The sequence below is a fragment of the Pseudopodoces humilis genome, chromosome 28 (genome assembly GCF_049639895.1).
Source record: "Pseudopodoces humilis isolate 2021_Gansu_Grassland_sample_001 chromosome 28, ASM4963989v1, whole genome shotgun sequence".
Classification (NCBI taxonomy): Eukaryota; Metazoa; Chordata; class Aves; order Passeriformes; family Paridae; genus Pseudopodoces; species Pseudopodoces humilis.
Genome location: NC_142227.1, coordinates 5,007,347 through 5,029,784, shown reverse-complemented (window position 1 = coordinate 5,029,784; position 22,438 = coordinate 5,007,347). Strand labels below are relative to the sequence as shown.

General features: G+C 58.8%; 3 protein-coding genes across 6 annotated transcripts; all 3 read left to right on the top strand.

The window, feature by feature from the left end:
• The first annotated feature begins 1,329 nt into the window (after positions 1–1,329).
• MATK (megakaryocyte-associated tyrosine kinase) lies at positions 1,330–8,467 on the top strand. Of its 3 annotated transcripts, XM_005531394.3 has the most exons (13): positions 1,334–1,475; positions 4,040–4,095; positions 4,301–4,414; positions 4,568–4,683; positions 5,003–5,222; positions 6,088–6,181; positions 6,273–6,338; positions 6,440–6,539; positions 6,628–6,712; positions 6,886–6,959; positions 7,061–7,256; positions 7,587–7,673; positions 7,807–8,467. In XM_005531394.3, the coding sequence occupies exons 2-13, from the start codon at positions 4,087–4,089 to the stop codon at positions 7,987–7,989; spliced, it is 1,344 nt and encodes a 447-aa protein (XP_005531451.1). In that variant the 5' UTR covers positions 1,334–1,475; positions 4,040–4,086; the 3' UTR covers positions 7,990–8,467. The 3 variants fall into 3 exon arrangements, with proteins under 3 accessions (XP_014115537.1, XP_014115538.1, XP_005531451.1); XM_014260062.2 differs by lacking the exon at positions 4,040–4,095 and having other exon boundaries at positions 1,330–1,475; XM_014260063.2 differs by lacking the exon at positions 4,040–4,095 and having other exon boundaries at positions 1,330–1,475; positions 7,525–7,673; positions 7,807–7,942.
• A 114-nt stretch (positions 8,468–8,581) lies between these two features.
• LOC102103939 (complexin-3-like) lies at positions 8,582–11,283 on the top strand. Of its 2 annotated transcripts, none has more exons than XM_014260072.2 (3): positions 8,582–9,422; positions 10,047–10,134; positions 10,438–11,283. In XM_014260072.2, exons 1-3 carry the CDS (start codon positions 9,268–9,270, stop codon positions 10,657–10,659), a joined length of 465 nt encoding a protein of 154 aa, XP_014115547.1. In that variant the 5' UTR covers positions 8,582–9,267; the 3' UTR covers positions 10,660–11,283. The 2 variants fall into 2 exon arrangements, with proteins under 2 accessions (XP_014115547.1, XP_014115549.1); XM_014260074.2 differs by having other exon boundaries at positions 10,300–10,525.
• Positions 11,284–11,388: 105 nt separating this feature from the next.
• RAX2 (retina and anterior neural fold homeobox 2) lies at positions 11,389–22,018 on the top strand. The gene is made up of 7 exons (XM_005531356.3): positions 11,389–11,751; positions 11,946–12,154; positions 14,642–14,895; positions 15,769–15,917; positions 16,292–16,318; positions 18,321–18,571; positions 20,399–22,018. Exons 6-7 carry the CDS (start codon positions 18,329–18,331, stop codon positions 20,840–20,842), a joined length of 687 nt encoding a protein of 228 aa, XP_005531413.1. The 5' UTR covers positions 11,389–11,751; positions 11,946–12,154; positions 14,642–14,895; positions 15,769–15,917; positions 16,292–16,318; positions 18,321–18,328; the 3' UTR covers positions 20,843–22,018.
• The last annotated feature ends 420 nt before the right edge of the window (positions 22,019–22,438 follow it).

Here is a 22,438-nt window from a genome sequence, read left to right as displayed (position 1 = left end):
ACCAGAAGGGAGAAGGCAGTGTGAGGTCCTGTGTGTTAAAGGCTCAGGCTCTGGCTGGGTGGCATGTGCCAGGATATAAAGGGAACACCAGCTCAGGCAGAAGCACATGGCTGTGCAGGAGAACAGGGAAAGCCCATTTATTACATCTGGGGGAGTGGTTCCTTGTGTGTGACACCAAGTTCTTCAGCCATGGTCATGTCTGTAACAACAGCCGGATGTGGCAAAACCCAAAAGTACAAAACATTTCTGTTTGTCACAGGGAGCCTTGTGCAGACCCTGGAAGTGCAGCTCAGAGGTGTACAGATGAACTCGTTTTTATTCTCCAGCCTGAACAGACCAGGTTTCTAAGGATCCATCCCTACAAATACAGGGAATAATGCAAGGAGTGCTCCTGGGGAAACCCACCCCAAGAATCCTATGAACAGTCTGGCTTGAATGGCTTAGGGAAGTTGTTTGTGGATCAAAAGATATAACCAGCTAGTTAAACTTAGTTAAACTGAAAGTACCAGCTAGTTTAACTTAGTTTTTTTCTACACTGCCTTTGCCCTTAAATTGCCAATATTTTCTAAAGGCTTAAACATAATTTTATTTTTACTTTTTTTTAAAGTACACCCAAAAAGATCCCAAGACCCCTGAATGAAGTCTGGTGTTTGCCTACAACTGCATTTTCTTCTTTTTCACCATTTTGCTCAGAATATTGGAAATGCTGAACATTAGCGTCTGGTTTTCTGGCTGGGATGAACTGCAGAGGCAGTTATTCCCTCCCAACTCGTTGTGGATGCTGCAGGATACAGATAAGCTGCATCTCTTTAACAGTGGTACTCGTTTAAAGGTCTCTCTGCCTTTGCCTGTCCCAACCTGCAATGCCTCTGGATTGTCACCCCCAGAGGAACAGCAAAGAGTGGCCACGATCAACTTGCTCTGAGGCTCACAGAGTCGATGTTGAGACAAAATTATACTTGGGGATCTCTGGTCCCAGCTCTTCCTCTCCTGAGACTCAGCCTCCCCAGAGAACTGTTGCCACCACAGGCACCCATACCATTGTCACTGCTCTGGCCAGGCCAGCAGTGGTGACAGCAACTGTCCCTGTTTGCAGGGGGATACTGATTTCCCCACAGTGCCACAGGGGACAGAATCTGGTAAACTCCAGTTCCTTTCTATCAAGGGTTCATAACTGTGCCCTCAAAGGGCAGAAGTTGATCTAAGTGTTGTCAAATAATGAGTCATTTCTGATGGAGGTTTGAGGGCGCAGGCGGTGCCAGCACAGGGACCTCCCGGATGCTGCATCACAGCCTCACCAGCAGAGAAATCAGGAAATTGGGCCCTGCCTCTGTCTGGGAGCTACCCTTAAATGTAGTGCTTGGCTCTGTGTAAGAAGGAAAGAGACTCTCCAGGAGTTCAGGAATCCAAGTCCAGGCTCAGCTGTGAGCTTCCCCTGACATCGCTGCCCCTGGCTCCACATGGCCACCGCTGAGGTAAGAGCGAGGTCCAAGAGGCGCTGAGGGCAGATGAGGTGTCCTCCTGTCCACTCTGGCAGCAGGCAGGGATGGGTACAGTGCTGAGCATGGTGGGCAGTGGGGGGAATGCCCAGGTGTCACCTGTTTTCCAGCAGAGGAGCTGTATCTTCCCTTTGTCTGACTGACACCCAGTGCAGCTGTGTGTGCTCTGGAGGGGAGTGCACAACGTGTCGGCTCCATCTCATCCAGAGGTGCAGCCTCCACAGGCAGTGTCCCCTCCTGTCACAGTGCTGTCAGGTCTGGCACCTCTCAGCTGGGGTAACTCTGTGCACTGGGAATAAGCTTGAGCTCTCCAGTCCAGGGTTTTGACAGCTTTACCAACCCCCACTATGTTTCTGTTCTTCTCAGCCTCAGTGCAATTACCCAGGTTTACCGATTCATAAAAGTACAGAACAGCCCCAAAACAAAGAAGAGGGCAAATATCTTCTCTCAGGCTTTCTGCCTGCATACTCTGCTTGTGGGAACATTCATTCCAGTGATGGGAATTTCATGGATCAAACACCTCCAGGAACAAAGAGTTGCTTTAGGACAAGGCATGTGAGGGAGGTGATTCACTGCTGTCCCTGCTGGTGCCTGGGTGAGGCACTGGCTGGTGGCCAGGCTCTGCCAGTGGCATGTGGTGGTGTGTGTCCACCACCCCAAGCCCCAGGGCTAACTGGGCAGAGGAGAAGCTCTTCCCTTTGGTACTTGAATGGAGGATCTGTCCCTTCCCAGCACCAATTGCTGTCTGCACACGGGGGCAGAACTGACCAAACAGCTGCTGCTTTTCACCCAAAATTTCTGTCCTGGAGCAGCAGAAAACAAAGGACAGATGTCAGAGCTGCCATCAGCCCTCCTGGCTCAGCCAGCACATCCATCTTTGGATCAGGATGTACCACAGCAGGGGTGTGGAGCAGACCTTGTTCTGAAGCTCTGTGTTCATGGGGTCCTCACCATCCTGGAATTAATCTGAGCTGCACCCAATCACATCAGCCTTTGGCTGTGCCTGCTGGGGAACAGGCACAAGGTGACCTTTCCAGCCCCACCAAGACAATGTGTGCCATGAATGGGCTGCAAGGTGAGGGGATGGCAGTGCTAGCTAACAGTGGCTTCTGGTAGAGACAAAACTGCTGCCTTCTGATAATAACCTTGTAGCAGCTGCAATTGTCCCTGTTTTGTTGTTGTGAAGATGGGCTGGCATAACCAGATAAACCTTGGTTCCACACTGCCACAGAGATGAGTTTACCACCAGTGATGCAGAGTGGTGATTGTGACTCACCTTCCAAAGGAGCAAAGTCATCTCTGCTCCAAGGAGCTCATCCCACAGCATGGGATGGAAGGGGCTGCAGGACGGGGGGGGGGGGATTCTACCCCTCTGCTCTGATTAGACTCCAGCTGCAGAGCTGCCTCCAGCTCTGAGAACCCCAACATCAGGAGGACGTGGAGCTGCTGGAGCCAGTCCAGAGGAGGCCACAGAGCTGCTCCAAGGGCTGGAGCCCCTCTGCTCTGGAGCCAGGCTGGGAGAGCTGGGGGTGCTCACCTGGAGAAGAGAAGGCTCCAGGGAGAGCTCAGAGCCCCTTGCAGGGCCTAAAGGGGCTCCAGGAGAGCTGGAGAGGGACTGGGGACAAGGCCTGGAGGGACAGGACACAGGGAATGGCTCCCACTGCCAGAGGGCAGGCCTGGATGGGATATTGGGAAGGAATTGTTGGCTGGGAGGGTGGGCAGGCCCTGGCACAGGGTGCCCAGAGCAGCTGTGGCTGCCCCTGGATCCCTGGCAGTGCCCAAGGCCAGGCTGGACGGGGCTTGGAGCAGCCTGGGATGGTGGGGGGTGTCCCTGCCCATGGCATGGAGTTGAATGAGATGGGGTTTAAGATCCCTCCCAAACCATACCATTCCCTGATTCTATGATCCTCCTAAGGAGGTGACAGTGGAGATGAAGGACTCCAGTAGGAAAAGACCTGCAATTTTAAATTGCAAAGCTGTCATATGCATCCCAGCATGACCAGTTGGTGTCAAGGGCATCACAGGGACATTGCACAATCATCCCACAGCCAGTGCATGTGACAGTCCCACCTCAGCCCAGCCTTGCCTGTCTCTGTCCCTGCTGCTAGGCAGCCCCTGCATCAGCCCTTCTGCATCCCACATCAGCAGGGCCATGGTGACTAAGAGCTCCTGAAAGAGGAGGTGAAAAAGCAAGTTCCTCGTAAAACCACATTACTCCCACACAGCTGTGGTGCTGGACTCCTGCTGTGCCAGGAAAGCTGGTGGGAGCTGGGGCCGCTCTGATGGCAGAGGCAGAGAGCAGGAGTGCTGGGTCCTTCTCCCATCTATGTGTGGGACAGGAGTGTCCCCAGGACACAGCTGGCACTGGCAGAGTTCTCAGCCTTTTCCTCCATCCTGTGGTGTGAGGCTGTGTGAGGGACAGGAGCTGCACTGGCCAGGGGAGCCTGTGGGACAGCAGCGGTGGTCTGGGACAGCAGCTGTGACCTGGGCCAAGCCAGCTCAGCCCCGACCCTCCACAGTCCCTTTGGTTTCTTCTGCAGGTGGCAGCAGGAGAGGACAGGGAGTCCCTGATGCTCTGACGGTTGCCATGTCTGGGGTGAGCGGGGCTGCACAAGGACACCAGCAGTGCCAGCTGGGGGGACATATCCCCCCAGGACCAGAGTGGGCTGGAGGAGGGCTCATGCCCAGTGCCCCTGGTCCCCAGACAGGGCTTCAGATGGTCCTTGGGGCTGGCTCTGGTGCCTGTGGGAAGCAGAGGGGTCCAGCTCTCTGTCCCTACTGACGTTGCTTTCTCCTTGCAGAAGCACTGGCCCCCCGGGACGCAGTGTGTCACCAAGCATGACCACAGCAAGCCCAAGCCCCGGGAGCTGGCCTTCCGCAAGGGTGACATGGTCACCATCATTGAGGCTGTGGAGGTGAGACCTATGGGTGCTCAGGCACACGCTGTGCTGAGAGGGCATGGCCAGAATGGGACTCCAGTGCCATCAGCTCAGCTGCCAGAGCCAGTCCCTTCCTTCCCAGAGGGATCCCCCCTTCCTTCCCTTGCTCTGACACCCTCTTGTCCCCAGGGCAAAGGCTGGTACCGCGCCAGGCACAACGAGACGGGGCAGGAGGGGCTGCTGGCAGCCAGCGCACTGCGGGAGCGTGGGGCCATCCGCGCCGACCCCAAACTCAGCCTGATGCCGTGAGTACAGCTGGGGTGTCTGAGGGGACCCCAGGGGACTCAGCTGAGCCCCTGGGAGCTGCAACAGCAGATGAGCCCAGTGTATTCCCCCCATGCATGTTTTGGGTGGGCAGCTGGGGACAGAGCATCCTGTAGCCATGCCCTGGCGATGGAGGGATTTGCAGGGGCCAGTATCTGGCTTTAAGGACCCCTAGTTGTGCCCACCCAGCTTGGATGGACCCCATGGAGAGGGGTCTGTGTAGCTTTGGCAGGGGCTCTGCTTTCCCCATCTCACTGCTGCCCCTGTGGGAAGCCCACTGGCTCAGCCCCCTCTCCTCAGATGGTTCCATGGGAAGATCTCAGGGATGGAGGCAGTGCAGGAGTTGCAGCCCCCCGAGGATGGGCTGTTCCTGGTGCGTGAGTCTGTCCGGCACCCTGGTGATTACGTGCTGTGCGTGAGCTTTGGCAAGGAGGTGATCCACTACCGCGTGGTGCACGAGGAGAACACACTCAGCATCGACAGCCAGCAGTACTTCTCCAACCTCATTGACATGATTGAGGTGAGACCCCCTGGGCAGAGAGTCCCACCAGAGCCAGAGAAGGGCAAGGACCTCTTGAGCTCACACAGAGACAGGTCCTTGTCCTGTTCTGTGTGGTTTCCATTGGTTTTCATTACCTGGTATAATTCCCTATCCCCTTCAAAGGCTCGTGGTTCCCACTCAGTTTGGGGTACAATGGGCAGATCTGGGATATCCCAAGGATGTCTCTGCAAACCAGCTGTGCCAGCTGCAGTCCCAGTCCCTGGCCAAGGGCCACATTACCCCTACCCCTGCTTATTCAGTGCTTCACATAGCAGGATGACCCTGGTGGCCTCTGGACTTTGAGGCATTTTGCTGTGTCTCACTCCACCCAAAGGTCCCTCTCACCTGCTGACCCCACAAGGCTCCCAGGCTCCTGTGTGAGCTCTTGCTGCTCCAGTGAGTTTTTCCTAGTTGTCCATCCCTCACCCTGTCTGCTCTCCAGGGAGTTTCACTCTTGTGTTTTCCTTTTAGACACAACTTTTGGGTGGCTCCTTTCCCTTCTCAGCCGCCCCAGCCCCACTTTAAAACTCCAAAGGTTGTCCTGTCCCATCCTGTCCCATCCTGTCCCATCCTGTCTGGCTGTTTCTGCTCCCATCACCTCTGCAAACGGCCCTCAGCTGCTGCAGCAGAACCTGTGGTTCAACTGGTAGAATCCCATATTCCCCTGTGTCCATCGTGATGTTCCTCTGGTTGTGCCCAGAGGGGAACAAGGCTGACACATGGGTTGCCCTCTAGGGTGGCAACAGTGCGGTCTCATGGAGTATCCCAAAGTTGTTCCCTGGACTCACACCCTGAGCCTGAGGGTAAAAGCTGGCATCAGCTCCATCTGTTTATCCCTTGGCAGCATTACATGAAGGAGCAGGGAGCCATCTGCACCAAACTGGTGAAGCCCAAACCAAAATCTGGGATGAAGTCAGCTGAGGAGGAGTTGGCCAAAGGTAGGGCGTAGTGGGAGGGGGCTGGGTCTGCATTTTAGGGACAAGGCCCCACTGGTGGCCCCTGCTAACCTGCCCTTGTGCCCATGCCCAGCTGGCTGGTTGCTGAACCTGAAGCACCTCACACTTGGAGACCGCATTGGGCAAGGCGAGTTTGGAGGTAGGTGAGAGGATGGGGCTGGATGTTCCCCAGGTGCAGCTGATCCCCCTCACCATCTCATAGCATGGGGGGCTCAGCCTGACTCTCCCCTGCTCTTCCAGATGTCCTGCAGGGCGAGTACATGGGGCAGAGGGTGGCTGTGAAGAACATCAAGTGTGATGTGACTGCCCAGGCCTTCCTTGCTGAAACAGCTGCCATGACGTGAGTGCTTCATGGAGGTGTGGCCCAACCCTGCCTCGTGGCCCAGGACGAGCAGGCACCTCCTTGACTCGGATCCCCTCCATTCCAGGAAGGTCCGGCACAAAAACCTTGTGTGCTTACTGGGAGTGATCCTGCACAATGGCCTCTACATTGTCATGGAGTTCATGAGCAAGGTGAGAGCACCTGGCTGCTCCTCAGCCTGTGGGACACATCACCACTTAGATTGGGGACAATATCCCTGTCTAGGGGCTGAGTCATCACAGATGTCAGGCACTGCAGAACCTGCAGAAGACAAAGTCTCCTGGAAGCCTCATCCTGTTGGTCCTGACTCATTTTATCCTGTCAGGGCAACCTGGTGAACTTCCTGCGCACACGGGGCCGGGCGCTCGTCTCGACCCAGCAGCTCCTCTTGTTCGCCCTGTAAGTCCCTCTCTCTCCTTTGGGCTGGGATCCTGGGCTCTGCATCCCCCTGTGCGGCCCCAGGGCACCCACGGTGACACTGTCTCACTCACTTGTGGCAGGGATGTGGCTCAAGGCATGGACTACCTTGAGTCCAAGAAGTTGGTGCACCGGGACCTGGCTGCCCGCAACATCCTCATCTCCGAGGAGAACGTGGCCAAAGTGAGCGACTTCGGCTTGGCCCGGGTCAACCCCAAGGGTGCAGATGCCACATTGCTCCCTGTGAAGTGGACGGCACCAGAGGCCCTGAAACACAACGTGAGTGACAGTGAGAGAGAAGGGGCTGGCCTGAGGGTCCTTCCAAAGCATCTCACCCCCTTGGGTTGCCCCTCCTTTTTCCCTGCCCCATCCCTGCCCCACAGTGACCTCTGGTACAGTCAGCCCTGCATCTCCCAAAATTCTGTCTCTGTCCTGAGCAGGCACGCAATGGGAATTGGGGTAGGATGATGGGACTGGGGGGTGTTCACATCATGGGAGCTGGGGGGGGCAGGGGGCAGTTGATGTCCTCTGTCTTCCCCTCGGGAAGCAATGGGGTCCAACAGTGCAGCTCTCAGCTGGCGTCAGCCTCCCCGTCTCCTGCTGCCACAGAGATTCTCCTCCAAGTCGGATGTGTGGAGCTACGGGATCCTCCTGTGGGAAACCTTTTCCTTTGGACGGGCACCCTACCCCAAGCTGGTGAGCACTGTGCCAGGGAACACCACAGGTTACACCAGTTAAACCCCACTGGCACTGATGGGACAGGGACATCCCACTGCTCCCTGACCAGAGCAGGGAAGGGGGTTGCCAGCTGGCTTCTCCATCCTGGCAGGCCCTGAAGGAGGTGACAGAGCTGCTGGAGCAGGGGTACCGCATGGATCCTCCCGAGGGCTGCCCACCCACCGTCTATACCCTAATGAAGAGCTGCTGGGAGTTGGAGCCAGGCAAGCGCCCGTCCTTCAAGAAACTCACAGAGAAGCTGCAGAAGGAGCTGAAGCACCTGAGGGACATTTAACCCCCATCCTGTTACCAGGACCCAGGACCTGAAGCCCCAAGACCCTCTAGGGTTGGGAGTGGTAGGGCAGTTGGGGCCAGGAACAGAAAGAAAGGCTTGTGGTGCTGCTCTCTCCCTGTGGAGATGGGGCAGCAGCCTCCCTCCATCCCAGCATGGTCCTTCTACCCACCTCACAGCCCAGAGAATGTTTCCATGGGATTGATCTCCCCTGACCCACCAGAGTGGGGAGCCCAGACCCCAAGGGAGCCATGCCCACACCCCCTGTGCTCAGCCCCAGGAGCAGATGCTGCATGTGGGGTCCCTTCAAGCTGCAACTCCCCATGATGAGAGACAGGACTGGATATTTCCATCGGTGGAGGATGAGACCCCATCCTGACTCAGCGCTGCCCCAGCACCCAGCCCCACACAGGGATGCCAGCACAGCCAGCTAAACCCCATGGATTTGGACTTTTTGATTAAACCAAAGAAACTAGCTCAACAGCATCCTGAAGCCTCTGGGGTGAAATTAGGCCGATCTCTCACTTGGGGCCTGACAAAGCCCAGTGAAAGGCTTTGGGGGGACCAGGAGCTCGGAGCCCCCGTGCCATCCAGCGCCTTTCCCATCGGGGCTCTGTGCAGCAGGGGATTATGCTTTAATCAGAGGCTGTATGGGAATTGCTTTAGTATAGATTACAGGCACAGGGCACATCCCCAGCAGTGGGTAGCCCCCGGCCCTGCAGGCTCCCAAGCAATCTTGAGTCTTGGTGGACAAGGGATTAGCGGGGGCATGAGGCTGCTGCACGGGTGGGTGCGCACCCACCACTGCCTCATCTGCTGCCAGTCCTTTGGCCCTCGATTGTGTTTTCTTGGCTAATCCTCTTGTGTCTCCTCTGTGCTGACGTCCTGCACCACCAATCCCCCTGTAGTTCTGGGTGCCCACGGCATGGGGCTCTCCCCAGGGCTTGCCCTGGCCCCATGGGTGCTGCCCCAAGTTGGGACCCATGTAATGGGGGGTATTTCAGCCTGACCCAGTGTGTGCTGCAGTTCAATGGCTCCTTCCACCCCCCCCATCACTCTGATGTGGCAGCACCTGCTGTCCCCCCACATTGCCACTGTCCCCTGCAAGCACCCTTGGGTGCAGCAAAGGGAAGGTCTTTCCACCCTGGCTGTGGCTTCCCCTCCTAATGCCTTAATCCGCCCCTGATCCGCGGTGCCCCTGGGGCTGGTCCCACTGACCTTGCAGGCACTGGGACCTGGTGGGCACCCTGGGGCAAGATCTGTCGCCACCACCCACCCGCCATGGCCTCCTTCTTCACGGCTGCCCTGAAGAGCTTCCAGAGGGGGAAGGACGAGTCACCCAAGGGGGCCCCCAAGGATGACAAGGCAGCTGCACTGCCCAACGGTGTGGCTCGCGAGGAGTTTGAGGAGTACCAGCGGCAGCTGCTGGAGGAGAAGTAAGGCTTTGCTGGGGCTGGGCGGGTCACTAGGGTCCCCCAACACACCAGAATCAGGATCCCACCTGCTGTGGGCTTTCCCCAGGGTGGCACAGGACAGGGACAGGGAGGCAGCTGGGCCAAGAGACAGTGCACAGAAGGTGCTTCTCAGTGTGTCTTCCCCACTGCATGGGAGGTCCATGGAGGTGCTGGCACAGGGCTGTAACAGCAGCTTCGTGCACCACAGGTGACAAGGAAAACCCTCAGGTGTCAGAATCCCAGGATGGTTCCAGCCCAGCACCCTTGGAGCCAAGGCATGGGGGGTCAGCACAGGGTTGGATTAAGGTCCCACCTCCCCAAGACCAGGTGCTGTGGGAACCCAGTAGCTCAGCACCAGGGAGATGAGAGGCTGCAGGAGGAGCAAGTCCCTGCAATGGGCACCTTCATCAAGCACCTCTGAATCTGGCTGCTGAGCTGGGTGCACAGGATGTGGCTCCTGGTCCCACATCCTCACTTTAACCCTCTTGGGGATCTCAGACCTCCTCCCTACTGCCCTAGACCTGCTCTGCAGGAGGACCAGGGTGATACCAGGGTAGTCCTGGGGGACTCAGTGAGGTGGGGGTGATGGTGTGGCACCTACTGCAGGATCGAGCGGGATAAGGTGTTTGCACAGAGGAAGGCAGAACGGGCCACGGTGCGGATGCACCTGCGGGACAAGTACCACCTGGCCCAGGTAAGAACCAGCCTGTCTGCAGACCTCGGGGATTCCCCTTGACCCTACATTACCCAGAACAGTCCCAAGCCCATGGCTGCCGTGGTCCCCTGGATGGGAGGGATTCCTGAAGAGGGCAGCAGACGGCCACTGTCTCTGACTATCTGCTGCCCGCTGTTCGTCCAGCGTCCGAGTCTGGCACCGGACAGTCCTGGAATGCCCCCGTGTCCCCAGCACCCTAGGACTGGCTGTTCTCTGTCCCCCGTCCCCCAAGGTAGGCACCGTGTCTGTCCCCGCCCGACACCCTCTCCCACCCGCGTTTAGGACGAGCGGGACGACGCCCAGGTGCGCGTGGCCGGAGGTGCGGTGGAGCTGCCACAGGACCTGGCAGCCGTGGTGCACAGCGAGGAGGAGGAGGAGGAGGAGGATGGCAGCGCCGGGGCCTTTGCCTTCCTGGCGAAGCTGCGGGAGGTGGAGCTGCCGGCGCTGCGGGGGCGAGCGCTGGGCGGAGCGGAGCAGGTGAAGGAAAGGTGCGCCCTGATGTAGCTCCGTGCCCGCCCCGGGGGCACCGGCAGCTCCTGCCCCGGGAGCCACGGAGTGCAGAGGCTCTGGGTGTCTTTGCTTGGAGTGCGGGTCCCAATACACATATTAGGTGTGGATTTCTTCCCCAAAACCATTCCCATTAGCTTTCCCAGCGTGTGCAGCCGTTATGGTCAGGTCCCTCGGTGTGCTCCTGGTGTGAGCGCCCGTATGGGGCAGGTCCTTGACTGTTACTCCCCCTCACCAGCCCTGGCACCGGGTTCCATTCGGCTCAATAAATACAGCATTTGCCGGCACTATTCTGGTCGTCCCGCCGTATCCCGCACCCGTACAGTCCTGGTTGGTGAGGGGACACGGTGACTGGAGCCGGGCTGCCCCATGTTCCCTGACCTACCAACCAGCCCAGGATGCTTGGCCACTGGGTCCGTCCCCGCCTTCTGCAGCAGCCCCCACTGGGACCCAGTGATCACCCTGGCTGTCCCTCGGGGACAGCACCGGGAGAAGGTGTGGAGCATTTACTCCTGTGCTCAAGCATCCTCTGCCAGTGCGAGCAGCAGGGGCATCCCTCTGGCCAGGCCAGGGCGCCCGGCCGCCTCTTGCCCCGCCAGGGACTCTGTCCTGGGCGCTCCAGCAGCAGCGCTGGCTTAAATGCCGCCGCGCCGGAAGGCCGGGAGCTGCTGAGATCACTAATACCTGCCTATTTTAGCGAGGTCTAATCTTCCTGAGTCGCCTGTCCCCGAGGACTAAGCTCGCTGAACCCGTGTGAAATGTTCGGCCGGCGCTGGCCCCAGGGGCACCTCCCGCCGGAGCCGGAGCCGCCGGGAATCACTGTGTGATTTCATGCTGTGTGTGCATGAAAGGAAGGACGCGCTGAGCCGCCTCCGTCCTCCCCACGCCGCTGCCATCTGCTCCGGAAAGGCTTCGGGGACGGCTCTGCCGGGCTGCCCACGGCCCCGGCGGCCGGGCTGGGACGGGGCAGCCGGATCCAGGGGGCTGGGAGCTGTGTCACAGTGCTCAGCGCTGTCACCAGAGCCATCGCACTCAGCCGCCGCTGAGGAGCTGGAGCACACGGAGCAAGGAGGTTCCTGGATGCACGAGGTGCCCAATTTCCCCTGGAACACCTCTGGGTACCAGGTCCAGGGGCTGGTGGCTGCTGGAGCATCCCAGAGAGTGTGAGACAGGCTTGTCTGGGCCTGACATTGGGGAGCCTCCTGATGTTTGCTGGCCCCACTGTCTCTGCTGTCCTCATCATCCCTGATGTCTCTGTCTTTATTCCCAATCCCGTTCGCCAGCTTTTCTTCAGAACTGAGGAAATCTCCCTTCAGGCAGAAACCCCACCCGTGGGATGGAACCGTCTGTGCCACGCCAGTCCCTCGCCAGGTCCCTGACAAGGTGGTAGCAGCTGCGGCACCCAGAACAACGCTGATCCCACCCCACATCGCTGCTCTCCTCAGGGTTGGCTTCGCCACCAAGTGCCAGATGCTGGGATGGTGGCACTGAGGTTTGTCACCACTACCTCAGTCCTCCATCCCGGCTCCACATCAGGGCCCCATCCTGGCCTGATGGGCAGCCCTCTCCCAGTGTTCCCAGCATAGGGACTCCCAGCGCCAGCTGGGATTCGGGTCAGGACCCTCCACCAGGTCTCCTTGGCTAATCGTCCTGCCCCCCCGCCCTCCCCATGCTGCCACCTGCCTCCCGCTCAGCACCCTTTTGGGTCACCCCTGCTGCCTCCCCGCCTGCCCAAGGCCTCTTAATGAACTAAAAAAGTGATAAATCCCCGGCCGAGCTGGTCACGTGAGGCCGGTGGCCCCCGGCCGCCCCCCGGCCCGACCCCCGCCTCCGGCCCCACCGCCCCGGTAAGCTGACGCAGCGTCTCTAAGCGTTAGCAGCTTTGCGCGCTAATAGGATTAGGGAGGTTTAAAACTGTCATTTGAGTGAACTAAACCCCCTGATACTCTGCATTGCACCTTCTTAACCAATTTGCCTTCAATTAGGGTAATTGGGAAACTAGCAAAGAAGTATAGCATTAATATTTTAAAGTGATGAAGTGATTACGGGCCTTGGACAAGGAAGCAAATCAATTTGCTATCTGCTCCTAAAAGGCAATTATAATCATTTGGCAAATCAGCCTGCTGCCTCCCCCCGGGCGAGGCAACACCTTGCGGTGGCCGTGGGGCCGGCACGGCACACACAGCGCCGGGGCCGGGCAGCTGGGCAGTCCCCTGCCCCCAAACCCGGCACCCCGGGGACCTCCCTGCCCCCCCGGGCCGGTGGGGCACTCTGGGGGAGCATCAGTGAGGGGCACGCGGCTCCTGCACTCGTCACAGTGGCCAGCACGGGCATCCGGGCAAGTGGGGTCCAGTTTGCGCCCCAGGCCCCACACATCGCCCCTGCCCTGGGGATGTCCCTGGTACCTCCACAGGCAGCCCCTCCCTGCTCTCCCCTGCACTCTCTTGCAGCACTGCATGGCATGGGGGTGTCACCCCACCCCCAGGGGCCACATGGCCCACCTGTGTCATGCCATTCCTGGTGTGTGGTCTTGCCATCCTCAGGGCAGTGCCAGTGTGTCCCTGGGGTGGTGGCACACTGTCCCCAGGGCGGTGGTGTGCCATCCTCAAGACAACTTCACACTGTCCCCAAGGATGTGTGAGACAGGGCAGGTGAAGCCTCATAACCTGGGTAGTGACAACGGGATGGCCTTGGGGTCCACACCAGGGCACAGAGCGGGCTGTGGGGTCTCACCAACAGCAGCTCTTGTGCGGAGGGCACAGACCCTCTCAGGAGCCAGCAGCCATCTGGCACAGGGTGCTGGGGTCCAAAACCCCCACAGTGACATTTGCTATCCGAAAGGGGAAGCGTGGCAAGGAGGGGAAGGGAGTGGGAGGAAGCCTAGACAGGTCCGGGGGCGGCGGCGGTTACAGGTGGCAGGAAGATGGTTTTGGGAGAAAGTAAAAGTGAGCAAAGAAAGAAAAGGGCAAAATTCACTGCAGATGATGGGAGCTGTGGGCAGCTGTGGGCAAGCACATCCCCCAGCACAGCCCAGGAACCTCACCATGATGTTTCCATCATTCTTTGGGATCCAGGGGCAGCAGTGGGAGTGGGGAGAAGAATGATAGTCCTGCTCCTCAGCCTGGTTGCCTTTGTCCCACAGCCCCTCAGGCCAGGGCCCGTGGGCACTCCCCAGGGATTGTCCCCTTGGCTGGATCCCACAGCTGGTCCTCACAGAGTGTTCCCATGCCTGGCTCCAGTGTTCAGTCTCATGCCCATGATTCATCCCCACACCTGGTCCTGTGGGCACTGCCCCATGGCTGCTCCCCACACTTGGCCCTCCTGCCTGGTCCCTCTGCTCTGGTCCCCGTGAGTGTTCCCTGCCCAGTCTTCATACCAGGTTCCCAAGCCTGTTCAGGGGGGCTGGTCTCTGTGGCTGGTCCCTACACCTGGGCCCACAACCAGACCCCAGAGCAGATCCCCAGACCATGTCTGCACCCTGGGTCCTCACAGTGGGACCCCATGCCTAGTCCCCATCCCTGTCCCCACACCTGTCCCCATCTCTGCTTCCCACATGGGCAGGGCTCTGTAGGCAGCATCACTGGGAGCCACAGGGCCACCCACACTGTCACAGGGCCACCCCCAGACATGCCATCCCTATCCGGGGGGACAACACCCGTCACTGCAGCATCCCCATCCCACCGAGGCTTGGGGCATCTGCCCTGGACCCCATCCCTGGGGCAGAGCCTCTGCAGCCCAAGGAAATCCTGCCCCCTCCCCCTCCATCCTTTCTTCTCCGCTCCCCCTGTTTCTAATTCTTTCTCCTCGCCCGTAATGAGGGGATTACACGGCAAACTCCAGCAGGACGCCTTTGTGGGGAGACAATCCGAGTGGGGAAGGCAGTTCGGGGCTTTGTCCGCCCCTGCCCCCCCGGACCCGTGCTGGGGGGACATTTAGAGCAATTACTTGTCCAGAAAGTAACTGTCAATCATTCTTAAAGGGGAAGGCCTCCAATTAATAACCTCGTCTTAATCCTTTGGACTCATTTCCAATCTGCGGTGCCTTGGTGACATCTGCAACACTAAATAAAGATTCTCCCGAGCCTTAGCACGGCGGTTCTGTGACAAATAAGAAGACTAGAGGCAACTTTGGCTGCCAAAGCTGCGAGATTGGTGAGGTTGAGCCGCTTGTTTGGTTCCCGGGAGGGACCAGCAAAGTTAAATACTCCTGGAAAAGCCGAGTTGGGCCCAGCAGGTAACGCCGTTTTTTTCCAATTCGGGACAAAGCGCTGAGGGAAGATGCTGAGAAAGGGAGTGGGTGTCCCCAGGGTGTCCCCAGGGTGTCCTCAGGGTGTCCCCAGGGTGTGCCCAGGGTTGGTGTTGGGGACGGGGCTGGCACCATTCCCTGGGGACTCAGGAGCGGGTGTGGGCACCTGCCAGTTTCACTCGCCCCGAATCACACAGAGCCAGGGGCAGGAGTCACCCATGCTCCTACCACCTGTCCCAGGCGGCTTGAGCCCAGGGAGCAAAATTCTGGCACCCAGATGGGCTTCCAAAGGCAAAGAATGGGGTCCCAGTGGAAGCTGGGGCTGTCCCTGGACTGTCTCTTCCACATCCCCTGCTGCCAGAGGAGGCCTCTTGTCCTCACGGATGTTCTGATGTTTTGCAGTTCTCAGGAAGTAAGGTTTTTTACCCACTTTTACCAGGGCTCAATGTTGTTTCTGCTGCTTTATTGGGCATCTTTACCAGCAGCCATATCCTCCCCCCAGCTAGCAGCCCCCACAGGGAAACTGTGAGCTGGGGAATCGAGGAGATGGGGGTAAGAACTCTCCTGAGATATTGGATCCTTATGGTTCCCAGCACAGGTTTGCAGCTTAAAAACTTAAACCCAAAAAGTGCTGCTAGCATGACAGTGGCTGCAGGAAGATGTCCTTTGGGAGCCGGATTTTAGCAATGCCCCCACCCCGAGCTCAGTGTGGCCTGTTTCCAGGCAGGATTCCCAAAACACCGGTGGCAAAGGCTTGGGAGTCCTGAGGCCAGTCCCTGGAGGATGAGGAATATGGGATGTTTGGTTGGTGCTGATGTCCCCCCAGCCTGATCTGTAATGCTTCCCCACTTCCCCACTCAGGGACATCTTTGCCCCCCCAGCCAGGCCGAGGCAGATGGGGGTGGGGGTCCCACCCTTGTCCCCATCCCACAGGGTCTGGTGCTGCCGCCCTGCTGCTGGGTCACTGCTGCTCTGGGATTTTGCTGTTCTTGGCTCATCTGTGCTCCCAGGTTGGGGTTTGCTGCTCTCTGGAGAGTTTTTTCCTCATTTGCTTTCTGATGGGGTCAGAGGGTGAACCATGGGGCTCCATCTCTGCACCTTACCCCTGTCCCCCCACCATTGCCCCACTTCTTCTCCCGCTTGCCCCATCTTATCTCCAGCCCCTCCAGCCTCTCTCACTCCAATGCCCATCTCACCCATTCCTATTGCCCCAGCTCGTTCCAGCTCCCCCCCAGCTCTGGCTCCCCCCCATTGCTCTATGAGGTCATGGGACATGGTTGGGCAGGGCTGATGGGGGTCCTGATGGAGTGCTGGATCCCTTGGGGGCTCTGTACCCCAGGAGGTTGCTCTAGGCGCTCAGCCCCCCTCTCTCCTCTCCTTGCAGGTGCAGAGCTGCGCAAATGAGAAGCAGGTAAGTGAGATCAGGATGGCAGTGGGGGGCCCCATCCCCTCCCCATGTCCCCAACCCCAGAACACACTGTGATACTCACACAGTGACTACAGGACCCCTGCTCCCCTCAGCACCCCCCCTTCCCCGCTGCCTTGGGACACCCAACACCCCTGCCCTGACTTGTGGCTCCCCTGAGGCACCCTGAGACTGCTGGGCTGGACCCAGAGTCCCCAGGGCTACAGACACCCTGCGAGGAGCTGTGGGGCACCAGGGGAGGCTTGCAGCTCCCAAAGGGACACACACTGTGCTGCACTCTCTGCACACACAGCACTGCATGTGCACAGCTCCTCTGTGAGTACAGCACCCACTGGGTGTGCAACACACACTGCACATGCACACACTGCACACACACATTGCACACACATGCACAGCTGCACACGCTGCACATGCTGCACACAGCACACACTGCACATGCACAAACTGCACACGCTGCACACAGAGCCCCTGGGCATGCACTGATTGCAGTGGACACACCGCCCACACCACACACCCACAGCACATGCTCTAAGCACACCACAGCAGCACATGCTGGTCATGTTGGCTGCACAGCACACAGACACAGCACATGCTGAACAGGCACTGCACAATGCACTGGCCTTGCCAATGGCACTGCATGTGCTGCACCGCATGGTCTGTGCCACAGGCGCTGCACGTGCCTCTGCTGCATGTGCCATGTGCACGGCACACGCTGCACACGCACTGGGTGCCCACAGCTCCTGTGCTCACAGGCTGTGCGTGCCCCACACACACTGTGCTCCCTGCACACCCACAGAGCTGTGCACACACCCTGCATGAGCGCTGTGCACACACACTGAGCCCCCTGTGCAGCAGTGCAGACACTGCACAGCATGTGCTGCATGCATGGCACAGAGACACTGCACCCTAGCACTGCTCCCACCTGGCACAAACCACCCCGCACACCCCCATCCCCGCACCTACACATCCACACCGTGCACATGCTGCACGCCTTCCACTGCATGCTCAGCCCATTTCACGTTCTCCCCACACACCTGGGCCTTGCTGAGAGCATCCCTGAGCACCCCTAGGCCCCTGCCCACGTACAGGCACAGATGCAGCCACCACGGGCACACCGCACACACCCCCACAGCACACACGGGCACCCCCACACAGACACCGCTGTGTGCGCAGCCTGGGCAACACCCAACACCCACCCGCTGCCCTCTAGGACCCCCATTTACCCCCTCACGGCGTGAAGCCGCTCTCCTTTTCCCTCCCCACTCCCTCTGAGGCATTAGGTGAGTCGGGTCTGGGAAATGCAGTGCCTTCCCCTTGCCCCAGGATTACGGTTTTCTGCCCCATTTCCATGTCTGCTGACATCCTCACGGTGGAAAGAGACCCTTAATCCTCTGCAAATACTACAGGAAGATTTCAGATGCCGGATAAAAAGCTTAAAGATGAAACACTGTGAAGGTTGAAAATGCTTATAAGCATCACTAAAATGGTTATTAGCCAGGGGACAATGCTGGGTCACTCCTGTCAAGCATGGGGACTGATACTGGATCCTCCTGGGCCAGCCTTCACCATGGAAGAGACTGGACAAGAGGAGCTGGGGAGGAAGGAGGGGATTAACCCAGGCTTGGTCCCCTCCAAGCCAGGGCAGAGAGAGATCAGGTTGGCTCTCTGTGACGGCACCTTCATAAAATCTTCCATTTTAGAGGAAATCTGACTTTTAGCACATGCCTGGTGGCATCAGACAGCAGAGCCAAGTGCGAGGCATCCCTTGGATTCTGGATCAGTCCCCAGGACCGTGGATCAGCCCCCAGGACACCACAGCCCTGGGATCCTCTGCTGTGGCAGAGAGGATTATGCCTTTGCATAACCTGTTCTTAGTGCCACCCTATCTTCCCATCCCTCTGTTTACTTGTCCATCCATCACTGGACTGGGGACACATGCGGGGTCCAAAGCCCCCACACCCCTCCTAACTCTGCGGTGCCCCTGCAGGTGCCACCATGTTCCTGAATAAGTGCGAGGGGGACCTGGGAGAGTTGCGTAAGCCAGGGGACGGCGAGGGCACCCCACCGGCCACCACCGAGGAGGAGCAGCCCAAGAAGAAGCACCGGCGGAACCGCACCACCTTCACCACGTACCAGCTGCACGAGCTGGAGCGTGCCTTCGAGAAGTCCCACTACCCCGACGTGTACAGCCGCGAGGAGCTGGCCATGAAGGTCAACCTGCCGGAGGTCCGCGTGCAGGTAGGCAGGGCAGCATCCCAGCACCGTGGATCTGAATCTGAGCAGTATCAGAGGGACCCCTGGAGAGCTCTGCTCAGATCTCAGCTCTAGTGCCAATGCCTCCCTCGGTGCCTCAGTTTCCCCATTGCTTGAGATGGAGTTGGCATTTCTGCAGAGCCAGCAGCTCCTGACAAAGCCAGGGAAAGGGTTTAATGGCTGAGCCTTGTTCCTCCATGGGGTCCCAGTTTGACTCACAAGGTCCCAGTTGGGCCCGTAGGTCAGAGGCTCCACTAGGGCACAGAGATGGTTTTCAGAAATATTTCTGTCTTCTGGTGGTGGCTGCTCCCATCCCTCCTGCTGCTCACATGTGAAAGTGGCCAAAAAACCCACCTTGGCTGATTATGGCACCTTCCAGGTCTTTTGGACCTTCCAGGTCCAAGATCCTCATGGATTTGAGGTTTTTAAGCTTGTTGGAGCAGGACAAATTGGCGGGGCAGTGGGATTGGGGAAGTTTTGCTCCTTAGGCTGCAGGAAAAGGCTCATGGGGGGTCAGCAGAGCCTGGGAAGAGGCTGGGGTCCCACCAGTCTTCTCCCCACCATGCCTGGACTGATGGGATGAGATCAGGGAGGGAGAAAGGGTCAGGAAGCTGAAGTATCAAACCCACTGTGAACCAAAGAAGTAACCCCCAAACAAATTAAGTGAATTTCCAAGGCCTCAAGCCCCAGTCAAGACAGTGCAGCCTTTTTTGTGGGTGTCCAAACCATAAAGACACCTCTGAGCAACAACCAGTTTCATAGAATCACAGAATTGTTCAGGTTGGAAAAGCGCTCTGAGACCATAGAGTCCAACCGCTCCCTCAACACTGCCAAGGCCACCACCAATCCATGTCCTTAAGTGCCACATCCACACATCTTGTTAAGTCCCTCCAGGAATAAGGACTCAACCACTGCCCTAGGGAAGAAGTTTCCACTAATCTCCAGCCTAACCCTCCTCTGGCACAGCTTGAGGCTGCTTTCTTCTGTCCTGTCCCTTGCTCCCTGGGAGCAGAGCCTGACCCCTACCTGGCTCCACTGTCCTGTCAGGGAGTTGTCAGAAGTCAGGGAGTTGTAGAGAGTCAGAAGGTCCCCCCTAAGCCTCCTTTTTTCAGGCTGAGCTCCCCAGCTCCCTCACCTGCTCCTCATCCAACTTGTGTTCCAGCCCTTTCCCCAGCTCCATTCCCTTCTCTGGACATGCAGTTTGCACCAGTGCAGCCCAGTGCCCACCAACAGCCATGAGCAGTCCATGGAACCCTCCCCTTTCCCACCCAGCCATCCATCTTTCCTCCCCTTTGCCTCCTGCAGCAGACCCCTGTGCCCTGTGTTGCTCTGGGGACATGGGGACCAGCACTTTAATGAGCAGTTCCCACAGGGCCAGACATCACCACAGGATTTGGGTCGCTGGTCACTGTCGTTCCTGCTGGGTTTTGGCGCAAGTGTAGCTGTTTAACTTACAAAAGGAAGGTCAGATAACATTGTCCCATGGACTGCTGGGAGTCTGCAGGGCCAGGGTGCACACTCCCTTGGAGCAGAAGGGGCTGTGCGCATACACCTCTCACTTTCCACACCTTGAACATATCCTTGGTCTCTGGGACTTGTGGGAGAGAAGAGGTCTGGCAGAGGTGCTGGGATTGCTGGAGCCCTGCAGGACAGCCCTTGTGGGATGGGGTACCTCATATGGGACACCCCCACCTCGAGCACTCCCTGTGCGGCACCCCACATGGGTACTGCAGAATGGGGCACCCTGCATGGGAGGCACACTGCAAGGGTCCAGCTGGGCATAGTGAGCTCACCTTGGCTCTCACCTCACAGGTCTGGTTCCAGAACCGACGAGCCAAGTGGAGGAGGCAGGAGAAGATGGAGGCCAGTTCCATGAAGCTCCACGACACTCCTGTGCTCTCCTTCAACCGGCCCCCCATGACCCCCAACGTGGGGCCCATGAGCAACTCCCTCCCACTCGACCCATGGCTGACATCCCCCATCTCCAGCGCCACCACAGTCCACAGCATTCCCGGCTTCATGGGAGCCCCCCAGGCCCTGCAGCCCCCCTACGCTGGGCACTCCTTCCTCAACACCCCCCCACCGATGGCGCAGGGCATGCAGCCCATGGCCCCCGCGCCCTACCAGTGCGGCACCCCCTTTGTGGACAAGTACCCGCTGGAGGAGGTGGACCAGAGGAGCTCCAGCATCGCCTCGCTCCGCATGAAAGCCAAGGAGCACATTCAGACCATTGACAAGACCTGGCAGCCCATTTGATGAACACTCCCCTCTGAGCTCCCCAGCTGCCGCTCCCAGCCCTGGTGCTGGCTCGGCCCCACAGCGGGAGAGGGAGGACGGTGGGTGCTCAGCAGGACCAAAGCTGGCACCAGGCAGGGATGCTGGACTGTGTCTTCCCTACACTGACCCAGCACCAGTGGTGCTGGGGGAGCGAGTCAGGGTGCTGGCTGGACCCCACGGCTGGGGGAAAGCACTCCAGGAGAGCCCCTTTGCCTTTCTAAGGCACCAAGATCATCTGAGGACATGGCTGAGGCTCAGGTATCCCATTGTGCCACCAGACCACCCACCACACCCCAGCTGGACATCTCCTTTCTCCATACCCCCTCCCCTTTCCACTATTCTTTTTTGCTTTTTTTTTTTTTTTTAATGCTGCAGATTTAAACAAAACTGAACAGAGAGCTCTAGTTTTGTAGGGAGTACCTGGGGGGATGTTTTAGCTGTGTCGGGGCACGCTGCTGTGTCACGCCAGGAGATGTGCCGGCACCAAGAGCACGGGTGTATTGTGAGTAAAGAGATAAGCTGGACAGCTGCCGCATGCTGGAGTCGGGTGCTGCTGGGGCCTCAGTTATGCCGTGCCCTCCTTAGCACTGTGTGGTTGCCAAGCCTCTGCAGAAAGGAGCTTTCCTGGGGGCATGGGAGCACCCCTGTGCACCTTCCTGCCCTGCTCCCTTGGGATGCTGCATGCAGGTGTGGGCCAGGTCCAGGCACAGATGACCTGATGCAGCCCCAGCTGGGACTGGTTTGTGCTGCACCATGGCCTCAACAGCTTGTCACAAGCTTGGCTGTCCCTCGTGGGCTGTGCCCGCACTAACACTCCCAGAGGTGCCAATGGCAGAAGGGTGCCAGAACTATGCTGGTGGAAGGATGGGTAGCAGTGGGATCCCCGAGGCCCCTGGCCTGGGCTGGTGAGAGGAGGGGGGGCCGGCTGTGAGCCCTGGCGTCACAACAGGGCTGCTGGGGCACACCAACACTTGGCTTATCCCTTGCCATTGTTTCCTGCCAGGCGGGAGCTGGGTGGTAGTGACAAGGTGCTCAGGGGTCCCCAGAGTGGCTTTGCAGCTCTGGGGGACCCATCTGCTCACCCGCTGGAGCTCGGGGCACAGCCATGGCGAAAGTCAGAATGGCCCCAGGGCCTGGCTGAGTCCACAGTGCCTTTGAGGTGCTTAAGCACAGCTGGGATAGCAAGACGGGACTTATCCCTGGGTGAGTGCGTGCCCCGGGTCCCTGGGATGCCCTGAGGCGTCCTAGGTTCCAGGGGTGCCCCAGTTCCTGGAGAAACCAGACGAGGGACAACCCTCCCCCCACCAAAACGCTTCCCCAGAAAATCTTCCCACTTAGGACCTGACAACAGCCCCCAGCCCCATCCCCACCGTGTCCGCCGGGCCCAGACCCCGCTCGGAGCCCCCCCGCACCCGCCTGGGATCTCACCCCAATCCGACCCCCCCGGGCCGGACTCTGACGTCTCCAGAGCCCCGGGCTCGGCCGGGTCTGGCCGGGATGCCAGTGGGCCCGGCGAGGCACTGACCCCGGCGAGACCCTTCTCCTTGTGCCCCGTACCCCGGCTGCTGCTGCTCG

Coding starts and splice junctions, on each gene's coding strand:
- LOC102103939 (XM_014260072.2), top strand. CDS start 9,268: ATGGCCTCCTTCTTCACGGCTGCCCTGAAGAGCTTCCAGAGGGGGAAG. Junction 9,423..10,046: donor CGGCAGCTGCTGGAGGAGAA/GTAAGGCTTTGC, acceptor CACCTACTGCAG/GATCGAGCGGGATAAGGTGT. Junction 10,135..10,437: donor ACAAGTACCACCTGGCCCAG/GTAAGAACCAGC, acceptor ACCCGCGTTTAG/GACGAGCGGGACGACGCCCA.
- MATK (XM_014260062.2), top strand. Junction 5,223..6,087: donor ACCTCATTGACATGATTGAG/GTGAGACCCCCT, acceptor ATCCCTTGGCAG/CATTACATGAAGGAGCAGGG. Junction 6,960..7,060: donor CAGCTCCTCTTGTTCGCCCT/GTAAGTCCCTCT, acceptor CACTTGTGGCAG/GGATGTGGCTCAAGGCATGG.
- RAX2 (XM_005531356.3), top strand. CDS start 18,329: ATGTTCCTGAATAAGTGCGAGGGGGACCTGGGAGAGTTGCGTAAGCCA. Junction 18,572..20,398: donor TGCCGGAGGTCCGCGTGCAG/GTAGGCAGGGCA, acceptor CTCACCTCACAG/GTCTGGTTCCAGAACCGACG.